Source organism: Scyliorhinus torazame, chromosome 16, assembly GCF_047496885.1.
Source record: "Scyliorhinus torazame isolate Kashiwa2021f chromosome 16, sScyTor2.1, whole genome shotgun sequence".
Classification (NCBI taxonomy): Eukaryota; Metazoa; Chordata; class Chondrichthyes; order Carcharhiniformes; family Scyliorhinidae; genus Scyliorhinus; species Scyliorhinus torazame.
The window spans coordinates 163,045,475-163,069,025 of record NC_092722.1 but is presented as its reverse complement, the minus strand read 5'-3'; the positions used below and the strand labels follow the sequence as shown (position 1 = coordinate 163,069,025).

Here is a 23,551-nt window from a genome sequence, read left to right as displayed (position 1 = left end):
CTATTAGAAACCATTTGCAGCTGCTTCGGGGAATTGTGCACTGATTATTCTGAAAGGGAAGTGATTAAAGATTTATATTCATACATCATTCATAATTTGTTGGCTTGGTTGCACAGTACAATGAAACATTGTTCTTCAATCCTGCCTCTATCACTGGAAGCCAGGCAGAATCCTGCAGAGGAAGAAAATACATCCATTCAGATATCTTTTTAACTATTTGAACCAAGTAGGCATGCATATTCAGCCCCGACTAATTGAATAAGTAATTTTCACTTTGAGAAGCCACGTGGTGGATCTTATGAGCGTGCAAATGCATGATTGCGACAGTCTGCCGCACGAGGCAAAACGTTCATTGCTGAGCACCAGAGCTTTACGGCCAATTTCTGCCTCACCTGCCTGGATATTAATTGTTCACAAGAGGTCCAACTTGATGAGTATTTATCATTCAGAAAAAATGGGGTGGTGATGGAGGGGAGCAAAGGAACAAAATGCCATTGTGCCACCCCTTTTGCATGCATACCGTGCTTTGAAATTAATTCTGTATTTCGTAGAAGGTAGCAGCTCGGATCCTAACTCCTTGCTCCTCTTAACAGCCACGAGCTGTCTATTGCAAAGATGTGCTGGATATTGAACAGTTCTCCACTGTGAAAGGAGTGAACCTGGACCAGACAGATGATGATTTCTATTCAAAGTTTTCTACCGGCTGTGTTTCTATTCCATGGCAGAATGAGGTGAGCAGAAGACTTATCATCTTTTGAGTTTGGGTACATGAAAGGAAGATTGCATCCCCCATGTTAACTTATTCGTTAGACTGATTGAGCCTATCTTTCTTTCATCATTTTGGTTCCCAGAGGAACAATGGTATGAAAATGTATATTAAACGCGTAATTATTACGGCTTGTAAAAAAAAAACATACAATCTACGGTGCTGCCTAAATACTATACCTCAAGAGCCAGTTTATAAAGTGTGGAAGGTGGCGGAATTCTCCAGATGAAATTGGAACTCATCAGGACATTACAGATTAATCAAGAACAAGTGTTTCTGTGTCTAAGCTCACAATCCTGGCCTTATTGAATTTACACCGGTGCTCGTGCTGCAGTCCAAGAATGCAAAGCATGAATAGTACTCCTTTAACATGGCCTATTTTATTTGCCATTCGATTTTCAGTGTCAAGAGTGAAGCAGGGTTTATGAATTTTCACCTCTGTTATTTGTGTATATTTATGCTTGCTATCTCCTCTCAAGTAGTTATCAGTATTGTTGGCCAGCAGTGTTTTAGGGAGTGCAACTACTTGCAATCTCATTGGTAAAATTTTGCAAATAAATTTGCAGACTCTCAACTTCCTCGCAACGTCCCCCCGTGACATCACCAACCCAAGTCAGTCTAGGGTTACCAACAGCGTGAGATCTGTTTTCCATGATTATTTTATTTTCTGTAGGAAATGGTACCGTTAAGCTTCCTGCACTGTGTGATGCTATTTCCTCCCTAGTACACAGGCTTAGTGTGCCCACACAAAAGCACACAGTAAACATGCTTCAATAACGTGTTAGTGTTAATTTGATGCAAAAGTGCACATTGGAGGGCAGAACACTCTCCTTTCTACTTGATGGTCGGGACATAAATCTACTGTAAGCTGGTGATTATAAGGTCCATGAATGAAATGAGTTTAGGTCATTTCAAGCCATTTTTCTCAGCCTCTACTCAGACCACTAAACTGCCTATGATTGGCAGTAAGCAAGGTGTTTTATTCAGAGGTCATTGTATCCCCTTCTGTGGCATCGCTTAGAATGGTGTCAAGCCATTTTCTTGTATTTGTTCACAAACACCGTCGCAGAAGGGATTCTAGCTGAGTTCCTCTCCAGGTTCCTTTTAACAATGACACCCGAAAGGGTTTAAGTCAGTACATAATTTAGCATATTCTAGAGAAGTGTTCATTATCTTGCTAGAAATTAAATGCAGAAATATGGAGTCCAGCATAAATAATCCTCAATACAGAAAAGTATTTAAAGAGAATTCAGGAATTTTCATCCATTTCCAGAGCTGCATAATCCAGTGCTGGCCAACTGCTGCTGTCCAGAGCCCAAACCCTCCTTTCCCTGTCACATCGGCGGCACAGACATTACTGAACTGGAGTGATCTCTTTTCTCTGTACTCCATTAGACGTATGAAGCTCAGATTTGCAGTCTTTCAGTTGTTTAAAAACAAAGGTAGTTTTAAGGGATCTCTATTTGTATTGGTAAACATTAGAAATAAGGGACGGGATTCTCCGACCCCCCCCGCCGGGTCGGAGAATCTCCAGGGGCTGGAGTGAATCCCGCCCCCACCGGTTGCCGAATTCTCTGGCACCGGATATTCGGCGGGGGCGGGAATCGCGCCGGTCGGCGAGCACCCCCCTGGCGATTCTCCAGCCCGCGATGGGCTGAAGTCCCGCTGCTGGGATGCCTGTCCCACCGGCGAGAATCAAACCACCTCTCTTCCCGGCGGGACTAGACGGCGCAGGCGGGCTCCGGGGTCCTGTGGGGGGGCGCGGGACGATCTGGCCCCAGGGGGTGCCCCCACGGTGGCCGGGTCCACGATCGGGGCCCACCAATCCACGGGCGGGCCTGTGCCGTGGGGGCACTCTTTCCCCTCCGCCTCGGCCACAGTCATCACCAGGGCCGACGCGGAAGAGACCCCCCCCCCCCCCCCCTGCGCATACGCAGGGATGACGTCAGCAGCCGCTGACGCTCCCGTGCCTGCGCGGACTTCAGCCGCCCGGCGCAGTCCTTTCGGCCCCAGCTGGCGTGGCGCCAAAGGCCTTCCATGCCGGTCGGCGGCGCGCCAACCACTCCGGCGCGCACCTAGCCCCTCACGGTGAGGGCTTGACCCCTAAAGGTGTGGAGAAATCCGCACCTTTGGGGTGGCCCGACGCCGGAGTGGTTCATGCCGCTCCATCCCGCCGGGACCCCCCGCCCCGCCGGGTAGGGCAGAATCCCGCCCAAGGTATCTTTTTTTGAATATTTTTATTTGGTTTTTAAAAAAAAAAAATCTTTTTTGTATTTTACCAATTTAGGAAGAGTTTAGCGTGCCCAATCCACCTACCCTGCACATCTTTGGGTTGTGGGGGTGATATCCACACGGGCACAGGGTTCATGTTATTTTTTAACATTTTATACTTAAAACAAACCAAAACAACACAAAACAAAAAGAATAACAGAAGGACCCCGCCACACTCTACCACCAACTCACGTATGACTTGAAGAATAACTCCCCCTCTCCTTAGCAACTGATGGTGAACAACTCTTTAAAATGAAGAATAAACAAACCCCAGCTCTTATGGAAACCCTCAATCGCCCCCATCAAGATGAACTTAACCTTATCACGATATAGAAACTCCATCACGTCCCCCAGCCACACTGAGGCACAGGGGGGAGAAGCTGACCTCCACCTCAACAGGTCCTGCCTGCGAACAATCAGCGAGGCGAAGGCTAAAATATCTGCCCCCGCCCCATCTGCAGCTTCGGCAGGTCTGACAGCCCAGATAATGACATCCACGGGATAGGGCTTCAGGTCCAAGTGCAAGATCGCCAACATAGTGCTGAAGAACGAACCCCAAAACTTCTCCAGCTCCGGACAGGACCAGTACAAATGAGTAGGTGGAGTCCTGCTCCTCTCCTGCCAGCTCAAGAGCCCTTTCCTCAAAGGGTGTGAGGCATCTGAGCTGGCTTGCCCACTCACACTGGTTCTGCTTGGGCTTACCTTTCAATGAGACAGATGAGGAGAATGTAGGTGGGCGTCCTGCAGGTTCAGATGGTGATGAAGTCTGGCATGCGTGGAACTTGAGTGGGAGCCGGAACGTGAAGGACAGATTAGCTACTGGGGGGAATATGGGGTTGGGGTTGGGGAGAGGGCGAACGATTATTGTTGGAAACCCTTGAGCTGGCTGGGTGAGAGATAACCTTGGAGGTGTGAAGGGACGCAGTGGGAGACTTGAGGCAGACTTACACTGGTCGTGCAAAGAAGGTCATCTTCTTGCAGCACTGTTGCCCCGTCTCCTCTGCAGCAAGCTGGCACTCACTAAGGCTGCCATTGCCACCCAGTGGGGAACTTGGTGGAAGGACACTGAAGGTCCCACCTCTGCTGCACACCATCCAGGAGTTGGGTCAGGATTCCTTCTGAGAAACTTGGTGCTAGCTTCCTGACAGATATTCCCCCAACTGGATCTGGAACGAGTGCATTTACATGGAGTGCCCCATTGATTGCAGAGATTAAGTTATCCTGGGATGAAGAATCAGCGGCAGGCCGTCGCGAGTGCGGCATGATTCATGCGGGTCAAACATTTTCTAAAAGAGGCTCAACATTCTGAGCGATTTCCAAGCGGCAGTGGGATTCTCTCGGTTTACTCACCAGAACCGACACTTTGAAAAAAGCATGGTACGGTTCCCCCTCACAGTTCCTCCATATTTTATTTTAAAAAGTAAAAGTTGCAGCCTTCTGAGACGGGGCAGGATTCTCTCAGCCCAGGGCCGGGCCGGAGAATCACCGCGACCAGCGCGAATCGCGCCACGCCGCCCCGACACCAGGACGCGATTCTCCGCAGAGTGGAGAATCTGTGCCATTGTCGCCGGCGTGGTCGGCCCGGCGCCGGTCGGGGGCTGCTCTACTGGGGACCCCCCCCGGCGATTCTCGGCCCGGGGTGGGCCGAGCGGCCATAACAAAAAACCCAAGTCCCGCCGGCCCCGTTCTAACCTGGTCTTACCCGTCGGGACCTCGGCGTTAAAGGGTCCGGGTGCAGCGTGCGGGGGGGTGGGGGTGTGTGCGGGGGGGAGGTCCGACTCCGGGAATGTCTCCGCTGTGGCCTGGCCCGCGATCGGGGCCCACCGATCGGCGGGCCGGCCTCTCAGGCTGGGGGCCTCCTTCTGCGCCGGCCCCTGTAGCCATGTTGCGTCGGGGCCGGCACGGAGAAGGGAGCCACTGCGCATGTGCGCATTGGCGCCGGTGCCACTGCGCATGCGAGGACCCGTGGCGCCCAGTTGACACCAGGATCGGCAGCTGGAGTGGCGTGGGTCGCTCCAGTGCTGTGCTGGCCCCCCTGTAGGGGCCATAATTACTGATCCTGAGGCCATGTTGACACCGTCGGGAAACGCGACGACGTTTACGATGGCGTCAATACTTAGCCTCAGGATCAGAGAATCCGGCCAGGGTACCATTCTGCAATCTTCCCATCCAGTTCTAACATCAGCTGGGATGGAACATGTGCTCTGCAGTAGCATGTGCCTCATTGGCAAGTAGTAGCCAGCTTCATGACCAATCTGTTGCAAAAAAGGTGATGACAGGAATGCCGTGGGTTGGAAATACAAATACACATTGTTTACATGAACTGCCGACTCTACTCGAGAAATATTTGGTATGAACAGGAAATTGCAAGATTAGTTGCTGGCATTTGTGGTGCGCGGAGTAATATTCCTCTATTGCTGTCACTGCAGATGATCGAAACGGAATGCTTTAAGGAACTAAATGTGTTTGGTCCGAATGGAAGCTTATCCCAGGACCTGGACAGGAGCTACACCCCTGAACCACCCAAAAAAAGTCTGCTTCAAAGACTTTTCCGGCGGCAGGTGAGAGTCAATAAGCTCGGGATGCTAAATATTCTATTGCTTGATGTCTATCTTACACCGACTACCGGAATGTTGTTGCTGGTGATTTATCGTGGCCCGGAATAATTAGCGTCCATTAAGATCATGAACTATGAACCTGCTTATCTACTGTAAGCTAATGTCTGATATTTCTTACATGTCATGACAATGTCCCATTTGTCCATAAATATGAGGGCTGAGATCACATTGGGATTCTCTGTTCCTGCCGGCAGTGCACTCCCGCCCCCCGGGTTTGGTGCCTTCAATGGAAAATCCCGTTGACAAGTGGCGGGGGTAGAGTCGCACCACCAGAAAACAGCGCGCCACAGAGAAACACGCGACTGGAGGACTGGAGAATCCAAGCCCACATTTTTAACATGATGTATGTTAGTGCCATCTTGTGGCGCTTACTCTGTGTTTATTAATAAACCTGCAATGTTCTCCAATTGGAGCACACGGAGGGAACATTAATGCTGCCTGCTTCTGGTGCTGTAAGAAAAAGATTTTTTTTAAAGATTCTTTTATTTTATAATTGATTAATTTCTGAAAAATACAATTTGTTTCATCAACTTCCAAACAATAAGCTAGAAATTAGAAATGAAGAGCTAAGATGTGCCATTAACAGGTCTTTGGTAGATCAACTCCTATCTATGCCTGATGAAAGTTGAGGACCGTCATTGGATATCAGAGTTTCAAATTACTGCTTGATGTAATCGCAGATCAGTCTCCATGTGGTAAACTGTGATCACCCAGAGGGAGAAACCAGCTCCAACCAGTTAGAAACCAGTTCTGCATCACACTGGACAATACAGACATAAGCTGGTCCCAATCTGGTTAGCATGCAAACAACTGGTTATTTTAGAGTATTACAAGTCAAATATGAATGGGCTTGTTATTCAACCCATAAGACCACAATATGTAGGAGCAGAATTAGGCCATTCGGCCCATTGAGTCTGCTCTGCCACTCGATCATGGCTGATAGGTTCCTCATCCCCATTCTCCAGCCTTTTCCCCATAACCCCTGATCTCCATATTAATCAAGAACACCAGATTTGTGCTCGAGGGCTACAGACCAAGAGCTGGAAAATGGAAATAGACGGAATAGTTTTTTCTGAGAACATCAAAACTAGGAGCAGGAGTCGGCAATTTAGCCTCTCGAGCCTGCTCCACCATTCAATACAATCATGGCTGACCTGTTCATGGCCTCATCTCCGCCGTCCTTCCTGTTCTCCGTAACCTTTCAACCCATTGCAGATTAAAAATCTGTCTTACTCCTCCTTAAATGTACCCACTGTCCCAACATCCACCACACTCTGCAGGGTATGGATTCTATGATTCTATGAATTAGCCCGTGACAATGGAAAGATTGAATCTTTGTAGGGCACCATTGTACTGAAGAATGAAATAAAGGGGAACAAAACGACGTAAACTTTAAATGTTTCACACAAATGGCAGTAAATATTTTGAGCTCACCTGCCCCGCATGCCCACCCAAAAACAAGAATGTGAATGACGGATCAGTTGAAACTTTTTAAGACTAAAATCAATGGTTTTTTGTTCGGTAAGGTCATCAGAGAAGTGGAGCGCAGGTAGGTAAATGGGATTGATTTACCGATAATCTCATTGAATGGTGGGAATGAGCTTGCAGGAACTCCTTCCTTTATGCTCTTATAAGAGGAGATTATTTTTTTTACTTGAAACAACTTTTTAATCTCTCTCGCTCTTAAAATGGGAACCCACCAAGAATGTAAGTAGAGAATATTTCTTGCGGCCCAACCTGTTCAGAGCATGCACATTCACAATTATAGATTTACCATATTCAGATCCACACATTGTGAATGTTCCTTTAAGCACATCATTACTGATTATTTTACATTTATTTGCCTATGAAAATTTGCATGAGGCAAAGGAATTTAATCCAAAATGAATATAATGACGTATTTCTCTGCGATAAACTCTGGGCTATTGGCAATGTTGTACACAGATCAGGATGGAATGTGCAAATCTTCATAGAATCCATCCATGCCCTACAGTGTAGAAGGAGGGCATTCAGCCCATCGAGCCTGCACCAATCCTACGATGATCTCCCTACCTAGGCCCCCTGCCTCCACCCTATCCCCATAGCCGCACCTAACCCACACATCTTTGACACTAAGGCACAATTTAGCATGGCCATTCTGCCTAACCAGCACATCTTTGGTCTGTGGGAGGAAACCGGAGCACCCGGAGGAAACCCACAGACACTGAGAGAACGTGCAAACTCCACGCAGACAGTCTCCCAACGTCGGGATCGAGCACTTACCTTCGTAGCGTTGGATTCCACCTTCAAAATGATCGTGCAATCTCAACAGTTCGCTCTTTGGTTCTTGTACAGAATAGAACCTTAAATCTTGTACCAATAAAATATTTCCCAATTCAGAATTGAAGATAGTGGTTGGGGAAGATTTAAACTAAAATGACAGAGGGATGGGAACCTATGCAAGGAGTTGGAGGAGGGGGAAAAACAGACAAGAACAAAAGACAAAAAAGGAAATAAGAAAAGTAATAGGTAGAGAAATCAAGGGCCAGATTCAAACAGGATCACAGTGAAGAATAATAGGAACGGGACAAGGAATGTTCTAAAGACAAGCCTTAGGGCAGCACATTGATGCAGTGGCTAGCTCTGCTGCCTCACGATGCCGAGGACCTGGGTTTGATCCTGGCCCTGGGTCACTGTCTACTGTGTGGAGTTTGCACATTCTCCCCGTGGCTGCGTGGGTTTCATCCTCACAACCCAAAAAGATGTGCAGGTGTCCTTGCAATTTGTCCTTGCTAAATTGCCCCTTAATTGGAAAAAAAACCTCTAATTTAAAAAAAGACAAGCCTAAGGCTTTGTGCCATGTCCAATTGCCCCTTAGTGTCCAAAAAGGCGCCATGCCCAAATGCAGCAAGACCTGGACAATATCCAAGCTTGGGCTGATAAGTGGGAAGTTACATTCGTGCCACACAGGTGCCAGGCAATGACCATCTCCTACAAGAGAGGATATAACTGATGTGTAATGTACTCTGGGATAACACAGGCTACAACTGGATGCAGCTTTAACCAAAAGATACTCCAGACCTTGAAGTTAGTTCAATCTGATTTATTGAACCAGTAGCACAGTTAGCACAGTTCTCGATGAGTTTGACTCTGCTAACCTAAGTGTGGTTACTCTGTCTGACTGAACAGGACTAGCTCTTAGCCACGTGCTGGAGGTGTGATACTGTACATACACCCTGACTCACTCTGTAGATGTTCACCAGTGGAAAGAGACGGAGTGTGTGTGTCTCGTGCCTTTTATAGTGAGATACCACCCCGGAGTGTCCTGCCCGCTCATTGGTCATGTCCTATTCTCTGTGTTCATTAGCTGCCTGTCTGTATATCATTATCTGCATGTCTGCATATCATGACACTAACCATCGCCCCTTGACAATCAATGGCATTACCATCGCTGAATGCCCCACAATCCACATCCTGGGGGTTACCATTGATCAGAAACAGAACTATACTAGCCACATTAATACTGTGGCTACCAGGGCAGGTAAAAGGAGTGTAATAGAATACTCTTCACTTGCCTGGATGAGTACAGCTCCAACAACAATCAAGAAGCTTGACACTATCCAGGACAAAGCAGCCCGCTTGATTGCTCCTCGTTCCACAAACATTTAAACCCTCCACCACCAACCAAACAGTGGCAGCCTTGTGTACCATCTACAAGATGCACTACAGTAACTCACCAAGGTTCCTTAGAGAGCACCCCCCAAATCCACCTGGAGATTCCCCTCCAAGTCACTCACCACCCCGACTTGGAAATATATCGCCGTTCTTTCACTGTCGCTGGGACAAAATCCTGTAACTCCCTCCCTAACAGCATAATAATAAAAAATAATAATAATTAACAAAATAATAATAATATAATAATAATATAGCTTATTGTCACAAGTAGGCTTCAATGAAGTTACTGTGAAAAGCCCCTAGTCGCCACATTCCGGCGCCTGTTCGGGGAGGCCGGCACGGGAATTGAACCTGCGCTGCTGCCTTGTTGTGCATTACAAGCCAGCTGTTTAGCCCACTGTGCTAAACCGGCCCCATTGTGGGTGTACCTACATCTGAAGGACTGCAGCGGTTCAAGAAGGCAACTCACTACCAGCTTCTGAAGGGCAACTAGCGATGGGCAATAAATGCTGGTCTAACCAGCAATGCCCACATCCCCATAAATGAATAAATTAAAACATTCACAATAAAGTGGATGAATTAATCGCGCAAATAGTTGTAAACGGTTATTATATATTCGGGATTATGGAGACATGGCTGCAGGGTGACTAGGGATGGGAATTGAACATCCAGGGGTATTCAGTATTTAGGAAAGATAGACGGTGGTGGGATGTATTGTGGTTAAAGAGGAAATTAACACAATAGTAAGGAAAGATATTAGCTCCGACAATGTGGAATCTGTATGGGTCGAGCTGAGAAACAGCAAAGGGCAAGAAACGTTAACGTGACATTAGGGGCGGGGGGGGATGAGTGATGGGGGAGGCGTGAAAATCAGTACAGACTGTATAGTTGATTTTTAGGAAGTATGTTTCCCGGGTTATTTACTTGCTGTAACCTGCTTTGATACAGGTTTGTAATAAAATACGTTTTAAAAAAATATAGATTGGGCAAATCAAATTAGTGTAACATAGAGGAAGAATTCCTGGAGTGTATATAGGATGGTTTTCTGGGCCAATACATTGAGCAACCAACCAGAGAACAGGCCATCCTACATTGGGTATTGTGTAATGAGAAAGGAATAATTAGTGATCTAGTTGTGCAAGACCATAAGCAACAACAACATGATAGAATTCTTCATCAAGGTGGAGAGTGGCGTTTTTGATTCTGACTCTAGGTCCTGAACCTAAATAAAGGAAACTACGATGGTTTGAGGTGTGATTTGGCCATGATGGATTGGGAAACATTACTTTAAGGGATGATGGTGGATAGGCAATGGCAAACATTCAAAGAGCGCATGGGTGAACTGCAACAATTGTTCATTCCTGTCTGGCACAAAAGTAAAACTGCAAAGGAGGCCAAACCATGGCTTGCAAGGGAAATCAGTGATAGTATCAGATCCAAGGAAGGGGCATACTTACTGGCCAGAAAAAAAAACAGACGGAAATTGGGAGCAATTTAGAATTCAGCAAAGGAGGACAAGGGATTGATTAAGATGGGGGAAACTAAAATCGAGAGTAAACTTGCAGGGAACATAAACACTGACTGTAAAATCTTCTATAGGTATGTGAAGTGACAAAGATTGGTGAAGTCAAATGTAGGGTCCATACAGTCAGTAGCAAGGGAATTTATAATGGGAACAAAGAAATGGCTGACCAACTAAATACATACTTTGATTCTGTCTTCACAAGTAACAAACTATACAAGTTGGAGAACACAGACTTTAGTGACAGGGAGGAACTGAAGGAAATCAATATTAGTCGAGAAATGGTGTTGGGAAATTAATGGGATTGAAGGCCATTAAATCTCCTGTGCCAGATAATCTACATCCCAGAGTCCTTAAGGGAGTGGCCCGAGAAATAGTGGATGCATTGGTGGTCATCTTCCAAGGCTCTATAGACGCTGGAACAGTTCCTACAGATAGGAGGGTAGCTAATGTAACCCCACTATTTAAAAAGGGACGTAGAGAGAAAACAGGGAATTATAGACCAGTCAGCCTGATGTCAGTATGGGAAAAACTCTAGAGTCTAGCATTAAGATTTAATAGCAGAGCACTTGGAAAACAGTGGCAGGATTGGACAGATTCGGCATGGATTTATGAAGGGGAAATCATGCTTGATAAATCTACTGGAATTCTTCGAGGATATAACTAGTAGAGTTGATGAGGGGGAGCCAATGGATGAGGTTTATTTGGACTTTCAGAAGACCTTTGACAAAGTCTCACATAAGAGATTAGCTTGCAAAATTAAAGCACATTGGATTGGGGGTAGTGTATTGAGATGGATAGAAACTGGTCGGCAGACAGGAAACAAAAAGTAGGAATAAACAGGCCTTTTTTCCAAGTGGCAGGCCATGACTAGCGGGGTGCCACAGGGATCAGTAGTAGGACTCCAACAATTCATAGTATATATTAATGATTTAGATGATGAAATTACATGTAATATCTCCAAATTTACAGATGGCATAAAGCTGGGTGGGAGAGTGAAATTTGAGGAGGATACAGAGAAGTTTCAATTAATTTGGACAAGCTGAGTGAGTGGGAAAATGCAGTATAATGTGGATAATGTGTAGATACCACTTTGGTAGCAAAAACAGGAAGGCAGACTATTAGCTGAATGGATGTAGATTGCGAGAGAGGAATGTGCCACGAGCCCTGGGAGTCTTTGCACACCAGTCGCTGAAAGTAAGCATGGAGATGCAGCAGGCAGTAAAGAAGGCAAATGGTATGTGGGCATTCTGTTAAGATGCCCGGACCAGGCCCCAATTTATATTACAAAACTAGACAAGACCCCAACAATTTGTCAATTTGTAAATTGTGAGGAAAGGATACTTCGCTCCAGGAGTGGTTCCACTGACAACCAGGGATCTTTTATATTAAAACAAACTTTATTATTAACACAGGATTAACCCCATCAACATCCTAGGAAACAACAGCTTTTCAATTAACAGTTAATTGTTAAAAAGTAAAGAAAGGTCTTGGAGCTTTCTTTCCATCAACTTCTAAAAGATCAATTAAACAAAATCCACACATAGATCAAATGCCACTTAATCTTACAGTTAACACTCAATGGCTTACTGATTTATTCACAAAGTCCTTTGGAGAGAAGCTTTCAGAAGTCAATCTGCGAAAAACACCTCCTTTCCTCAGAAACCAAAGCAGAACTCAAAAATTAAACTAAAAACAACATAGCATAGGGCAGGGCTGAAAAACTAAACAAAAAATACACCTAGCGCCTGCCATGAGTGACATTACCGCCTGTCCAACTGTTAACCCCTTAATCACAGCTTTAGCAGACATATAACCTTAACCTAGGTTTTTAATAACATTACTGCAAAAAAAAAATACAATATATATAAAAATTTCCTACATTCTTCACCCTTAGTAGCGAGAGGATTCGAGTACAAGAGCAGGGATGTCTTGCTGCAATTATTCAGGGCCTTGGTGAGACCATACCTGGAATATTGCATGTAATTTTGGTCTCTTTATCTGCAGAAGGATGTACTTGGTGGAGAGGGAGTGGATCAAAGGTTTACCAGACTGATTCCTGGGATGGTGGAACTGAGGAGAGAATGAGTCAATTAGGATTATGTTCGCTGAAGTTTAGAAGAATGAGGAGGAATCATCATAGAACTCTGTAAAGTTCTAACAGGACTAGACAGAGTAGACGCAGGATGGATGTTCCCGATGGTGGGGGAGTCCAGAACCGGGTTCACAGTCAAGGATACGGGGTAAACCATTTTGGACTAGGGTTCGGAACATATTTTAGGTCCCCACCCAAAATAGGCTGATGGAATCCTACCATCAAAGCCCAAATAAAAGACTTATCCAGCCACCCCTTTTGCAGTTTTGTCTGGTCCCTAACCCGCAAATGAGTCTCTTGCAAAAACACCCCATCAGAATTTAAACTGGGCCATTCAACCCCTTGCTGTTCCAGGTGAACAAATGAATTGGGGGTCTCCCCCTGTCCTCAATCCGGAGTCAGCCATTTCCAACAAGTGAGATTACCCAAAAGATACATGAAAGGTACAGCAACCAGACCCACCCTAGGTGGCAACCAAACTAAATCCCAAGACTAAGCAAAGAAAAATCTGCAACTGTTGTCAGCAAACTGTCTCTGCCCTCGGACACTACGACACCCAAATACGCATACAAATAGAAGCAAGGCAAATACAAACAACTAAAATCTACTTCTAATAAACCTAAGCAAAACAAGAACTCTTTAAGCTCATTATCTAAAAAACTACTATAATGAGATGCAACCAACACTTCAACACCACTCCCGTTAGCTAACTCTCAGGTTAGCAAGGAGGCTCCAAACTAGAGTTAAGAAAAATGGTTACAAACAACAAAATACTGAAACCTCATAAACTATTGCTTTCTGACAGAGTGCTATATATTTTCATATCAATCAGAACAGGACCTCACATGAAACTAAGCCCCAAACCTAAGTCCAAACTGTAAAAATGCCATTGAGTGAAATGTGAAAAGAGGAAAGAACTTCAAGTAAGACCAGTGAAATAGGAAAATGGGGATCTATGAAGTAAATGTGCTTTGCCATAATGAGAAAGATTAAGTTTTCCCTTTTCATTTCCCAAACATTGCTAGGCTTGTCCAGGATGGCAACTTTCAGTCACAGTTCAGTTGTTTTATTAAAATTAGGTTCTATTTGTCGCCTACGTTTGCATAGGTCACGGGCTGTGTTCTCTTTTGCAGAATCATCATAGTCATTCCAACAGCACTACAAATGTGAAGACCCATTCCAACCATCATGTGAATTGCCATCAAGCTAATTCAAACTCTGGAGGAAACAGCTAGTCCTCAGCTCATCGTTCGTGTGGTGATTCTTTGTATTCTTCAGCTTTTCCCATTTTCTGGAACTATTTAGCGGGAAAGCACCAGTTCCTGGTAGGGTATCCATTCCACACGACAGAGCCACTCCATTTCTGTTGGTCTAGCTGCCTCACTTCCTCTCAGGTCTGTCTTGCAGGTTGGGATCATGACATTCGAAGCAAGGTGATGTTTCCTTAGAATATTGCAATAGCAAATCAATGAAAATGGCTATTTGCACGTATTTAAATATAGCATTATACTAGAACTGTATTTTGTCTTTATTAAAAAAAAAAGGAGGTTTTGTAAATTTCTCTATAACTGTCTCGGTTTACATTTTGTACATTTGTATTTAAAGTAAGTCAGAATCGGGATGTATATTTTCTGCCCAGCAGCTGTAAAGCCATGTGCTAATTCCACAATGAACATCTTATGTATTTTTATGAATTGTGATTTAAGACTTCCTCCGCATTTAACAGTGAAAGAGAACTTTTTAAATCTGCAATAGAACTTTTTTTTTCATATTCTTTTGCCATATCTGCAGTCATTTTATATTTTTTGTAGATTGTCATACCCTGAAATTTTATTAAATATCTCTTTCATTTGTATTGCTTTTTAAAATTTTATTTAACAAGTGCATGTTTCCTATGATTTCTCTGTGAGTGACATTTTAATCAGAGCGAATGTATTTTACATTTTTGTAAGGAGCTTTTCATTAGCACGCACAAGTTATTCCTTGTCCACTTCAATAGGGTTTTCAATGTGAAAATGCAAATTTGAGGGAAAAATTCATATAACTTACTTTTGACATGATTAAAACTAAATCCGGGTTGAACCCTTACACCACTCAAACATGTCATTCAACTTAGTTGGGATAAACATCATGTGGCACGAGTTGTGCGCTATGATCTATATGAAACAAGTCTCATAGAATTAACCAAAAACAGGTAGGTTTGGTAGCTTGTGCACTGGAGCATTAGCATAATAGTCATGTTGTAGAAGTGTATAGGTAATTGGAAATGTTGCTGTTGTGGCTCCCCAATCCTGAACATATTGCAGTGATAGAGCAGAAGGAAGGTTTGTCTCTTTAATGGGGGGGGGGGGGGGGGAATTCCCTCAGTGGTTCTACTGATGACTGTCATTGGCATAGATTTAGACTGATGTTGGATGATGATTATAACGGTTAACGAAAATTAGAAAGAAAATAAACTAATTTGCAAAGGAGTTGCAGGCCCTCACAGCCCCCAAAATGTACAATATCCCCACCTCCCTCCATCCCAACACCCATCTACCATGGTGGGTGTGTTGTGGCTGGAAAAACATTTTGGATCAAAGTGTCCTGAAATTTAAAGTATTCTCATAATGTTCAGTGACTAAGTTCCACAGAACGTCAAGGACGTCTTGCAGCTTCAACAATGCCCATGGGCAGCACGGTGGATCAGTGGTTAGCACTGCTGCCTCACAGCACCAAGGTCCAGGGTTCGATTCCAACCTTGGGTGACTGTCTGCGTGGAGTTTGCACGTTCTCCTAGTCTCTGCGTGGGTTTCTTCCCACAGTCCAAAGATGTGCAGGTTAGGTGGAATGGCCAAGCGCCTTAGTGTCCAAAGGTTAGGTGGGGGTACAGGGATAGGGCGGGGATTGGGCCTAGGTATATAGCCCTACATAGGGTGCCCTGTCGCAGCAGACTCGATGAGCTGAATGGCATCTTTCTGCATTGTAGGGATTCTATGATGCCCATTTGGTTTTACATAATAAGCATTTTGTCACCACTCGGGGGTTTTGCAGCTGAAGCTTCTCTGACAAGGGGGAGTATTTGCACTAATGGAAAGTGCTGCACAGCAGGAGGAAGACATGTTGAAAAATCGTGCTACCTTTTAGAGGAATAATTGCATGTACGGAATTACAGGGTAGTGTTAAAGCTGGAGCTAATAACCCAGAAGTTTATGTCACTTCTGATCTGGGCACATTTATTTTCCCTGACCCTTAAGTATAATTCAAGTAAATTTACAATTACTTCAATTGTTACCAAAATCCAAAGAATGAAGCGTATTAGCAAAAATGTTTTACTGTCATTTATAAAGGTGTAGTGGGATGTGGTGTAAGGGTTAAATCTACCAATGTGAACATTTAATGTCAATAAACATGTCTGACAAAATATAATTAGTGTACAGTCAATTCCTGTTAATTGAATGATCATATGACAAAATTGCGTTCGTTTATCAGAAGCTCGCATTAAAGCTTTGTGAGAATTTTCCCTTGACCAAATCCCCTGCATAATGTTATCACAATGGGAAATGTTCAGAAATTGGAACAGTTCTCTGTTCTTTTAAATTTGCTGTAAATTTTAGAATTATCGAGTAATGTTTCACTTCACTACAAGTAATTGAGTTGTAAAGTTAAATAATTGAAGTGTTCACATTCGCTTAACAGGAATTTACAACTTTCATTCGTAAAAATTCAAATAGAAGATAGAAAATTCTATTTCCGCTCTTTATTGACATCACATCGAAATGTTTACTTGGCAGATATTTTCTTTACTTAAAATGAGTACTTTCGAATAAAAATCAGCTGAAGCTAAGTTCTGTTGTGTTTTTTTGAAAACATACTGTAGTTAACAATTCCAGGTACAAAATCCATTTCTAAGTTCTTTAAATAGAGGATCTGTTTAGCCTAAGGGTTTTCAATGAAGTCCATTGTTTGCATCCTTAGACCCCTGGTCATGTTTGCCTCCAGGTTTGCCTTGTAAAAGCCCGATGATTTTGATAGTGTTATGAGGGTAGGCATTCTTTTTGGTTTGCTAATTGGCAAATTATTGGTCATCTATTTGAAGGTAAGATTTGAAGTTACCAATAATAGTAGTAGAAAGAAATTGTACACAAGGACCAAAAATGATTAAGGAAGGAACATAGCTTGTATTTTTCTGTGTAGGACTTTGAAAATCCTATTTATTTTTTGATTTAATTGCAGGATGAGCCAGAAAAACGCACCCATTTGCCATTTGATCCAAAGAAATTATTTTGCAGCTGAAAACAATTTAGAAATGATATCACTTGTTCAGTAATAGTTTATCATGTTAAATGGTTTGGTTCACTATAGTTAATCATGTTAAATAGTTTGGCTCACTATAGTTTATCATGTTAAATAGTTTGGCTCGCTATAGTTTATCATGTTAAATAGTTTGGCTCACAATAGTGTAGCATGTTAAATGGTTTGGCTCACAATCTGCCAACAGTGCAGAGATCCAGCTTATTTAATTGGATAAGGTTTAATTTATCCATCATTACTAAAGTAATGATATGCAAAGAGTGGCACAGTGCATTTCACATTATATCCTGCCTGATTTGATCTTACTCTCCCTTTTCTGCATTTTACTCATATTCTTTATGTATTTAATTTACATCTGCATTTATGCACCTTGGGTGCAAAAACAAATTATGTTAAACTATTAAATGGTTAAAGCCAAATGCCAATGTTCCGTGAGATCTGCCATTTAATAATACTGATTTTCTGAGGTCTTAATTCTCAACAAATGCAGGAAACATCCAGTTTAACAAATAAATACAAAATACCAAGTTAACCTTGAGGGAAAATGGTACATGAAGTTTTGTTTTGAAACTGTCAGAATGGAAATTGTGGTAAACTTTTCAACCATACTGTCATTTGTTATTAATGTCAGAAGGTCTGTTTTAGACGAGCGCATTTCCTGTTTGTAATAATTCTTAAATGAAAGATGTAGTTGTCACTTTTTGTATCAGTGTGAGTTTATATGTTTTCCAATAGAATGATTACTGCCATTTGTTCTGTATTAATAATATTGGTTGATTATGGTATCCAAAGGTTTACAGCTTTTTTCAGGGAATTACACTTTCATCCTTTCCCTCTGGTTTACGATGGTTTTGAGGACCATGGCTTCTGTCTTCTCTGACTGCTCTTCATTCTTAGTAACTTATGTCCAAAAAAACACACGCTGCTGTTACTAGATTTAAAACAGTTGTTTTTCGTAAAATAAAAACAGGTACATTTGAATTGAAAGAAGAAAGTACTGTATCTTTGATCTGTAAATTCAAAATAATTATATGTCTAAATACAGTTGTTAACATTATTTCTGGATTTTCAGAACTCCTGATTTTGGGTGTCTCTTCATATTGCTTTTTACAGTGAAACTCTGATAACATTCTAGATTTTGTTCTAGGCGGAAAGTGGTGCAACATTGTTTTGCTTTGAAAGCCGGAGGTGTAAAATATAGCATTTAATAACCTTTCAGCCATTTGACCAGTGTAGTAGCTTTGGTCTGAATAAATACATCCTCACTTTCAGTTAAACTGCTGACGCAATTAAGACAATTGGCGGGATTCTCCATTCTGGAGCCGAAGTGCTCCCACCTGGGGAGAATCGCTACTGTTCTCTGCTGCAGCTAGGAGCAGGGCCCGGATGCAAGTGCCTCGCCTTTACCATGCTAATTTGAGGGAGAGCTCTCCAGACTCCGTCAGAATCCCAGTATCGGGCCTCCATTTTGGCTGGGCAGCTCGATACTGAGATCTGGCTGCTGACCCCCCCGCCCCCCCCCCCCAACCACGGAATAACAGGTCACACCCACATGGAACGCATGCATGAGGGCGATTTGACCCTCTTTCCCCCCCCCCCCCCCCGCCAATCAGAGATCCCCCATCAAATCCGGCATCTGTAACCCCTGCCTGAAAGCTCAAGAGCAGTCTAGGCAGTTGAGAGGAAATCCACTGCATTTTTACTTGCCCTTCGCTAATATCTGCTGCCTCAGACAAAAGTGTTTATAACAGCAGCTGTTACAGGTGTCGAGGCTTCCTTGAATGCCAAGTACACTTCAAAGGGTTTCAAATCTCTTGACAGCCTTTGAAATGCTAAACTCCCATTCAATTTCACAGAACAATGTATTCCACTAGCCAGTGATCGACAGTATTATTGGTCCAGAAACAGCTGCTTAGGGAGTGTGTTTATTTATCTTTCCCTTCACGCTTGAATGCATCTCAATTACCCTGCAATGCTGCTAACCACAATGTTTATAAACATTCTTGCTATGATTAGCAGCTCCTTACTACATCAAAAGGAACTAATGCTGTCACTTCCTCTTTTCCCCACCAATTATTCCCATGGTGGGGCAGGGGTGGGGGGGGGGGGGGGTAGGATACCCACTTGTGGGGGGGGGTGCAGGATTTGTGTAGTGTTGAGGGTGCCTTCCGATGGACTTGGGGGGGGGGGGGGGGAGCTCAGTTATGCTCTGACCTCCTTAATCCATCTTGGGGTCCACTGCGTCAGGGCCTCACTTGGTCAAACTTTCATCAAAGCCGGTCCAGTGGGTTTCCCACTGTGGGGGTCAGAGCGTAACATGAGAGTGGCGACTCTGTCTTCTAAGCCGTTAATGACATTGATTTGCATCCTCCCGCCATCGCAGAGCGCTTAATACACTGAAGCTCTGGCAGGGGATCGAAACATCGCATCGGACGCCAAGACAGCTTTCCCCTCGACGCGCCATTCTCCGCCCGATTGGGAACCCTGGTCAGAGAATCCAACCCAATATGTACAATACTGTACAGTTGTATTGCTTTTACCAACTCCCATCTGAAAGACTCAAACAAATGCGGTTTCATTCTTCGCCATCCCACTAAATATTTCCCCTTTTAACAGTACGTTCAAGAGGTGTAGGTATTGAAAACAGGGCTGAAGCTCTGGATGCAACCAAGCCCTGTCTTCTTCAGGGAAGGGCTTGCAGTACCATTGGGATCAACATCTTCATCATAATTCATAATAGAATAACAGTTTATACTGCCTACGTACACTGTAGCATGTGTTCTTATGGACTGTTTTTAGTATAAACCAACATATTTCAGTGTGTTGAAACTTGTTTACAGTGGCAAAACACAAATCACAGAAGTAAACTATAAGCCGCCGAACTCATCAAATTATCTGTATAGTTGGATTTGTATTAATTACATCTTCAGCTCAAATAATGCGGGTATTGGTTTTCATATTCCTTGTCCACGGTTTAATCTGTCCGGTATTTACATGTGCTTACACATAATAGCAAATAGCCTTTTAATAATAATAATTGCTTAATGTCACAACTAGGCTTCAATTAAGTTACTGTGAAAAGCCTCTAGTGGCATAGTGATAATCAGTGGCACAGTGGTAATGTCACTGGACTTGTAATCCAACAGCCCAGGCTAATGCTCTGGGGACATGGGTTCAAATCCCACTATGGCAGCTGGTGGAATATGAAAAAATTTGAACAATTGAAATAAAAAATTGGAAGTTAGCCTCAAGACACTAAAGGTGACAATGTCATTAAAAATAAATATTGTTCTTTAGGGAAGCTAGCATTCCATCCTTACAGTCATCCGGCCTACCACATCCACAGCAATGTCTGAAATGGCCTAGCAAGCCATTCTAGGGCAATTGGACATTTCAATAGGGCGGCACGGTAGCACAGTGGTCAGCACTGTCACTTCACAGCGCCAGGGTTCCAGGTTCGATTCCCAGCTTGGGTCATTGTCTGTGCGGAGTCTGCACGTTCTCCCCGTGTCTGCGTGGGTTTCCTCCGGGTGCTCCTGTTTCCTCCCGCAAGTCCCGAATTGGGTGAATTGGATATTCTGAATTCTCCCTCTGTGTACCTGAACAGGCGCCAGAGTGTGGTGACTAGGGGCTTTTCACAGTAATTTCATTGCAGTGTTAATGTAAGCCTCCTTGTGACAATAACAAAAATGCTGGCATTGCCAGTGTCGCCCACATCTTAAAAGAATACATATGAGTAAATGATTCCTAATAGTATTCAGTTTGGGTAAAACCGCTTTGTGCTCGTTTCTTGAATTTCTGCATGCACTTTATTGTAGAGTGATTTGCTGAAAACTTAACCACCGTTAACATTAACAGTATTTGTAAAGGTGACAGGAACCGGAGGCTAAATCATCTGAGGAACTGAGCATCAAGATGCACAATGTAGACTGTTGGCTGACCTCGGCTGTAAAACAGGAGTAGGCACTTTAAATATGCTGCAAATTCACCCCGAGGAGGGCAAAGAAAATGTGCTCCGAGATCTAAGTAGAACAAAAGGTTTTGGAGAGAGTGGAATGGGAAAAAAACATTATTTTAATCTTGAGCAAACATTCTAAAATGATAGATTAAATTGCCCTGCAAATGTTACTTATAATGAATATCTTTCAGTACCTGTGATGAGCTTAGTATTTTTTCTCTTGTCAGCCACTCAGGTTTACAATGCAATCGGGGATTACTGGCCCATTATGGCCAGACTGGCTCTTCTGTCGAGTCATTCCAAAATCAATTCCTCTCTAAATTTACTACACAATGATGATGGACAAGCTATTACTGCTTTTATTAGACAGGTGCAGGACTGTTCTATAAATGAGAAAATATATTGCAAGTTCCAACCTACTGTATTTATACAACGCATTTAACTTTTTAAAAGTCCATAATATCATGGAAGGACTAATGTTGCAATTTAAGGGAAATGATGCAGAGTCCTGTGTCGGGCAAGTTTAGAAGGTTGTTTTCCAGTGCTGGCAGCGTAGAGAACGACCCCACTATTAAACAGGACTCTTACTTCATTTCTGGGCCTTGACGAGGAACCCGCCATCAAGGCCGCACTTAGTCCCGTTTCCTGTACTAACGAGCTCCACTCACGGGTTCAGGAAGAGATTAGGCTGCCATTTTTAAACGTGGCCTCCGGACCCCTCCCACAATGCCCCATTGGGGGGGGTCATAGAGCCCCCCTGCATCCCACCTCATAAGAGCAGGGCACTCCCAGGCCCGATCCCTAGCTCAGGCATGATGCCAGCCTGGCACCCTGGCACTGCCACCTGGGTGCCCTGACAGTGCCAGGGTGGTACCCAGGCGGCACTGCCCGGGTGGCATCGAGGGTGCCAGTCTGGCCAGAGCCCGACCATCCAAGGTCCCCCGATCACCCGGGAGACCTCCACAAGTGCCCGTACGCCTGCTCGTTTGTGGAAACCGGTGCTAAAGGGTGCCTGCTCGGTCTCCAAGGTGAGGCCGTGAGGTCCCGGGCACTGGGGAGATCCAGCGGAGACATATTCAAGTAGCACTAACTGTTTACCTGAATATACAAATCCAGGTCCCGACCTCAATGGGCGGGATCCAGATCTTATGCCTTGCGAGATCCCGTTAGATCTTGCGAGCCGTGACGGGGCCGGTAGATCGCGAGAGACCGAGATGGACACGGTGAGGCTGATAGATCACACCTATGATGTAGAGTCTGAAACATAACTATAATGCGTGGGCAGCACGGTAGCATAGTGGGGGCAGCACGGTAGCATAGTGGTTAGCACAAATGCTTCACAGCTCCAGGGTCCCAGGTTCGATTCCGGCTTGGGTCACTGTCTGTGCGGAGTCTGCACATCCTCCCCGTGTGTGCGTGGGTTTCCTCCCACAGTCCAAAGATGTGCAGGTTAGGTGGATTGGCCATGATAAATTGCCCTTAGTGTCCAAAATTGCCCTTAGTGTTGGGTGAGGTTACTGGGTTATGGGGATAGGGTGGAAGCGTGGACCTTGGGTGGGGTGCTCTTTCCAAGAGCCGGTGCAGACTCGATGGGCCGAATGGCCTCCTTCTGCACTGTAAATTCTATGATCTATGATAAAGAGGTTTTTTTTTCAAACGGGCAGTGCCCAGTGACAATTAAAGAAAGCACTACATATATTTTGTGTGTGTTTTTGGGGGGGGGGGGCCTTGTTACAGGGAGATTGTCAAGCTCTTGTGACCATGCCAAAATACAACTGCTACATGGTTATGGGTGGTATATTTTTCTTGAAACACATGGCTGACAAAAAATTATGCCATCTGCTCTCTGACATATGGAAGGTAATAATTTAAGACGCTAACATTTATTGCTCTTCAAAACCATTTTGTTCAGGGTAAAGTATTCTCATTTGGATCATAAGATGTCTACTTTACCAATTATGTCTACACGATATATGTAACACCATTTAGAGTTTCCTTGCTGTGATGTAATGGAATGACGATCAATGCAGCAAATTATGACCACTTAAACCAAAAGATTGCATTAGAGCAGCAAGTATGAATACTTACATACATACGGTTGAATTCCAGTGAGAGTGATGTGAGCCTGAAGATAAAATAAAAGCGGGGACAGAAATGTATGAGTGAGTTTATGTTTTTGGAGAGATGCAACCTTAAATGGTATATTTATTGATCTCAGGAGGGGTGTTCATGGTCGCACAGGGGAAGACCCTGCATTAGAACATAGAACATAGAACAATACAGCGCAGTACAGGCCCTTCGGCCCACGATGTTGCACCGAAACAAAAGCCATCCAACCTACACTATGCCATTATCATCCATATGTTAATTAATT

At 44.0% G+C, this 23,551-nt stretch overlaps 1 protein-coding gene across 1 annotated transcript in view; it reads left to right on the top strand.

Annotated features, from left to right (window-relative positions):
• LOC140393195 (G protein-coupled receptor kinase 5-like) overlaps window positions 1-18,276 on the top strand; it is a 385,259-nt gene extending 366,983 nt beyond the window's left edge. The window contains exons 14-16 of the mRNA XM_072479357.1: window positions 594-731; window positions 5,467-5,598; window positions 14,060-18,276. Coding sequence (XP_072335458.1) covers window positions 594-731; window positions 5,467-5,598; window positions 14,060-14,161 — 372 coding nt within the window. The 3' untranslated portion in view covers window positions 14,162-18,276. The remainder of the gene's footprint in view (window positions 1-593; window positions 732-5,466; window positions 5,599-14,059) is intronic.
• Window positions 18,277-23,551: the final 5,275 nt, after the last annotated feature.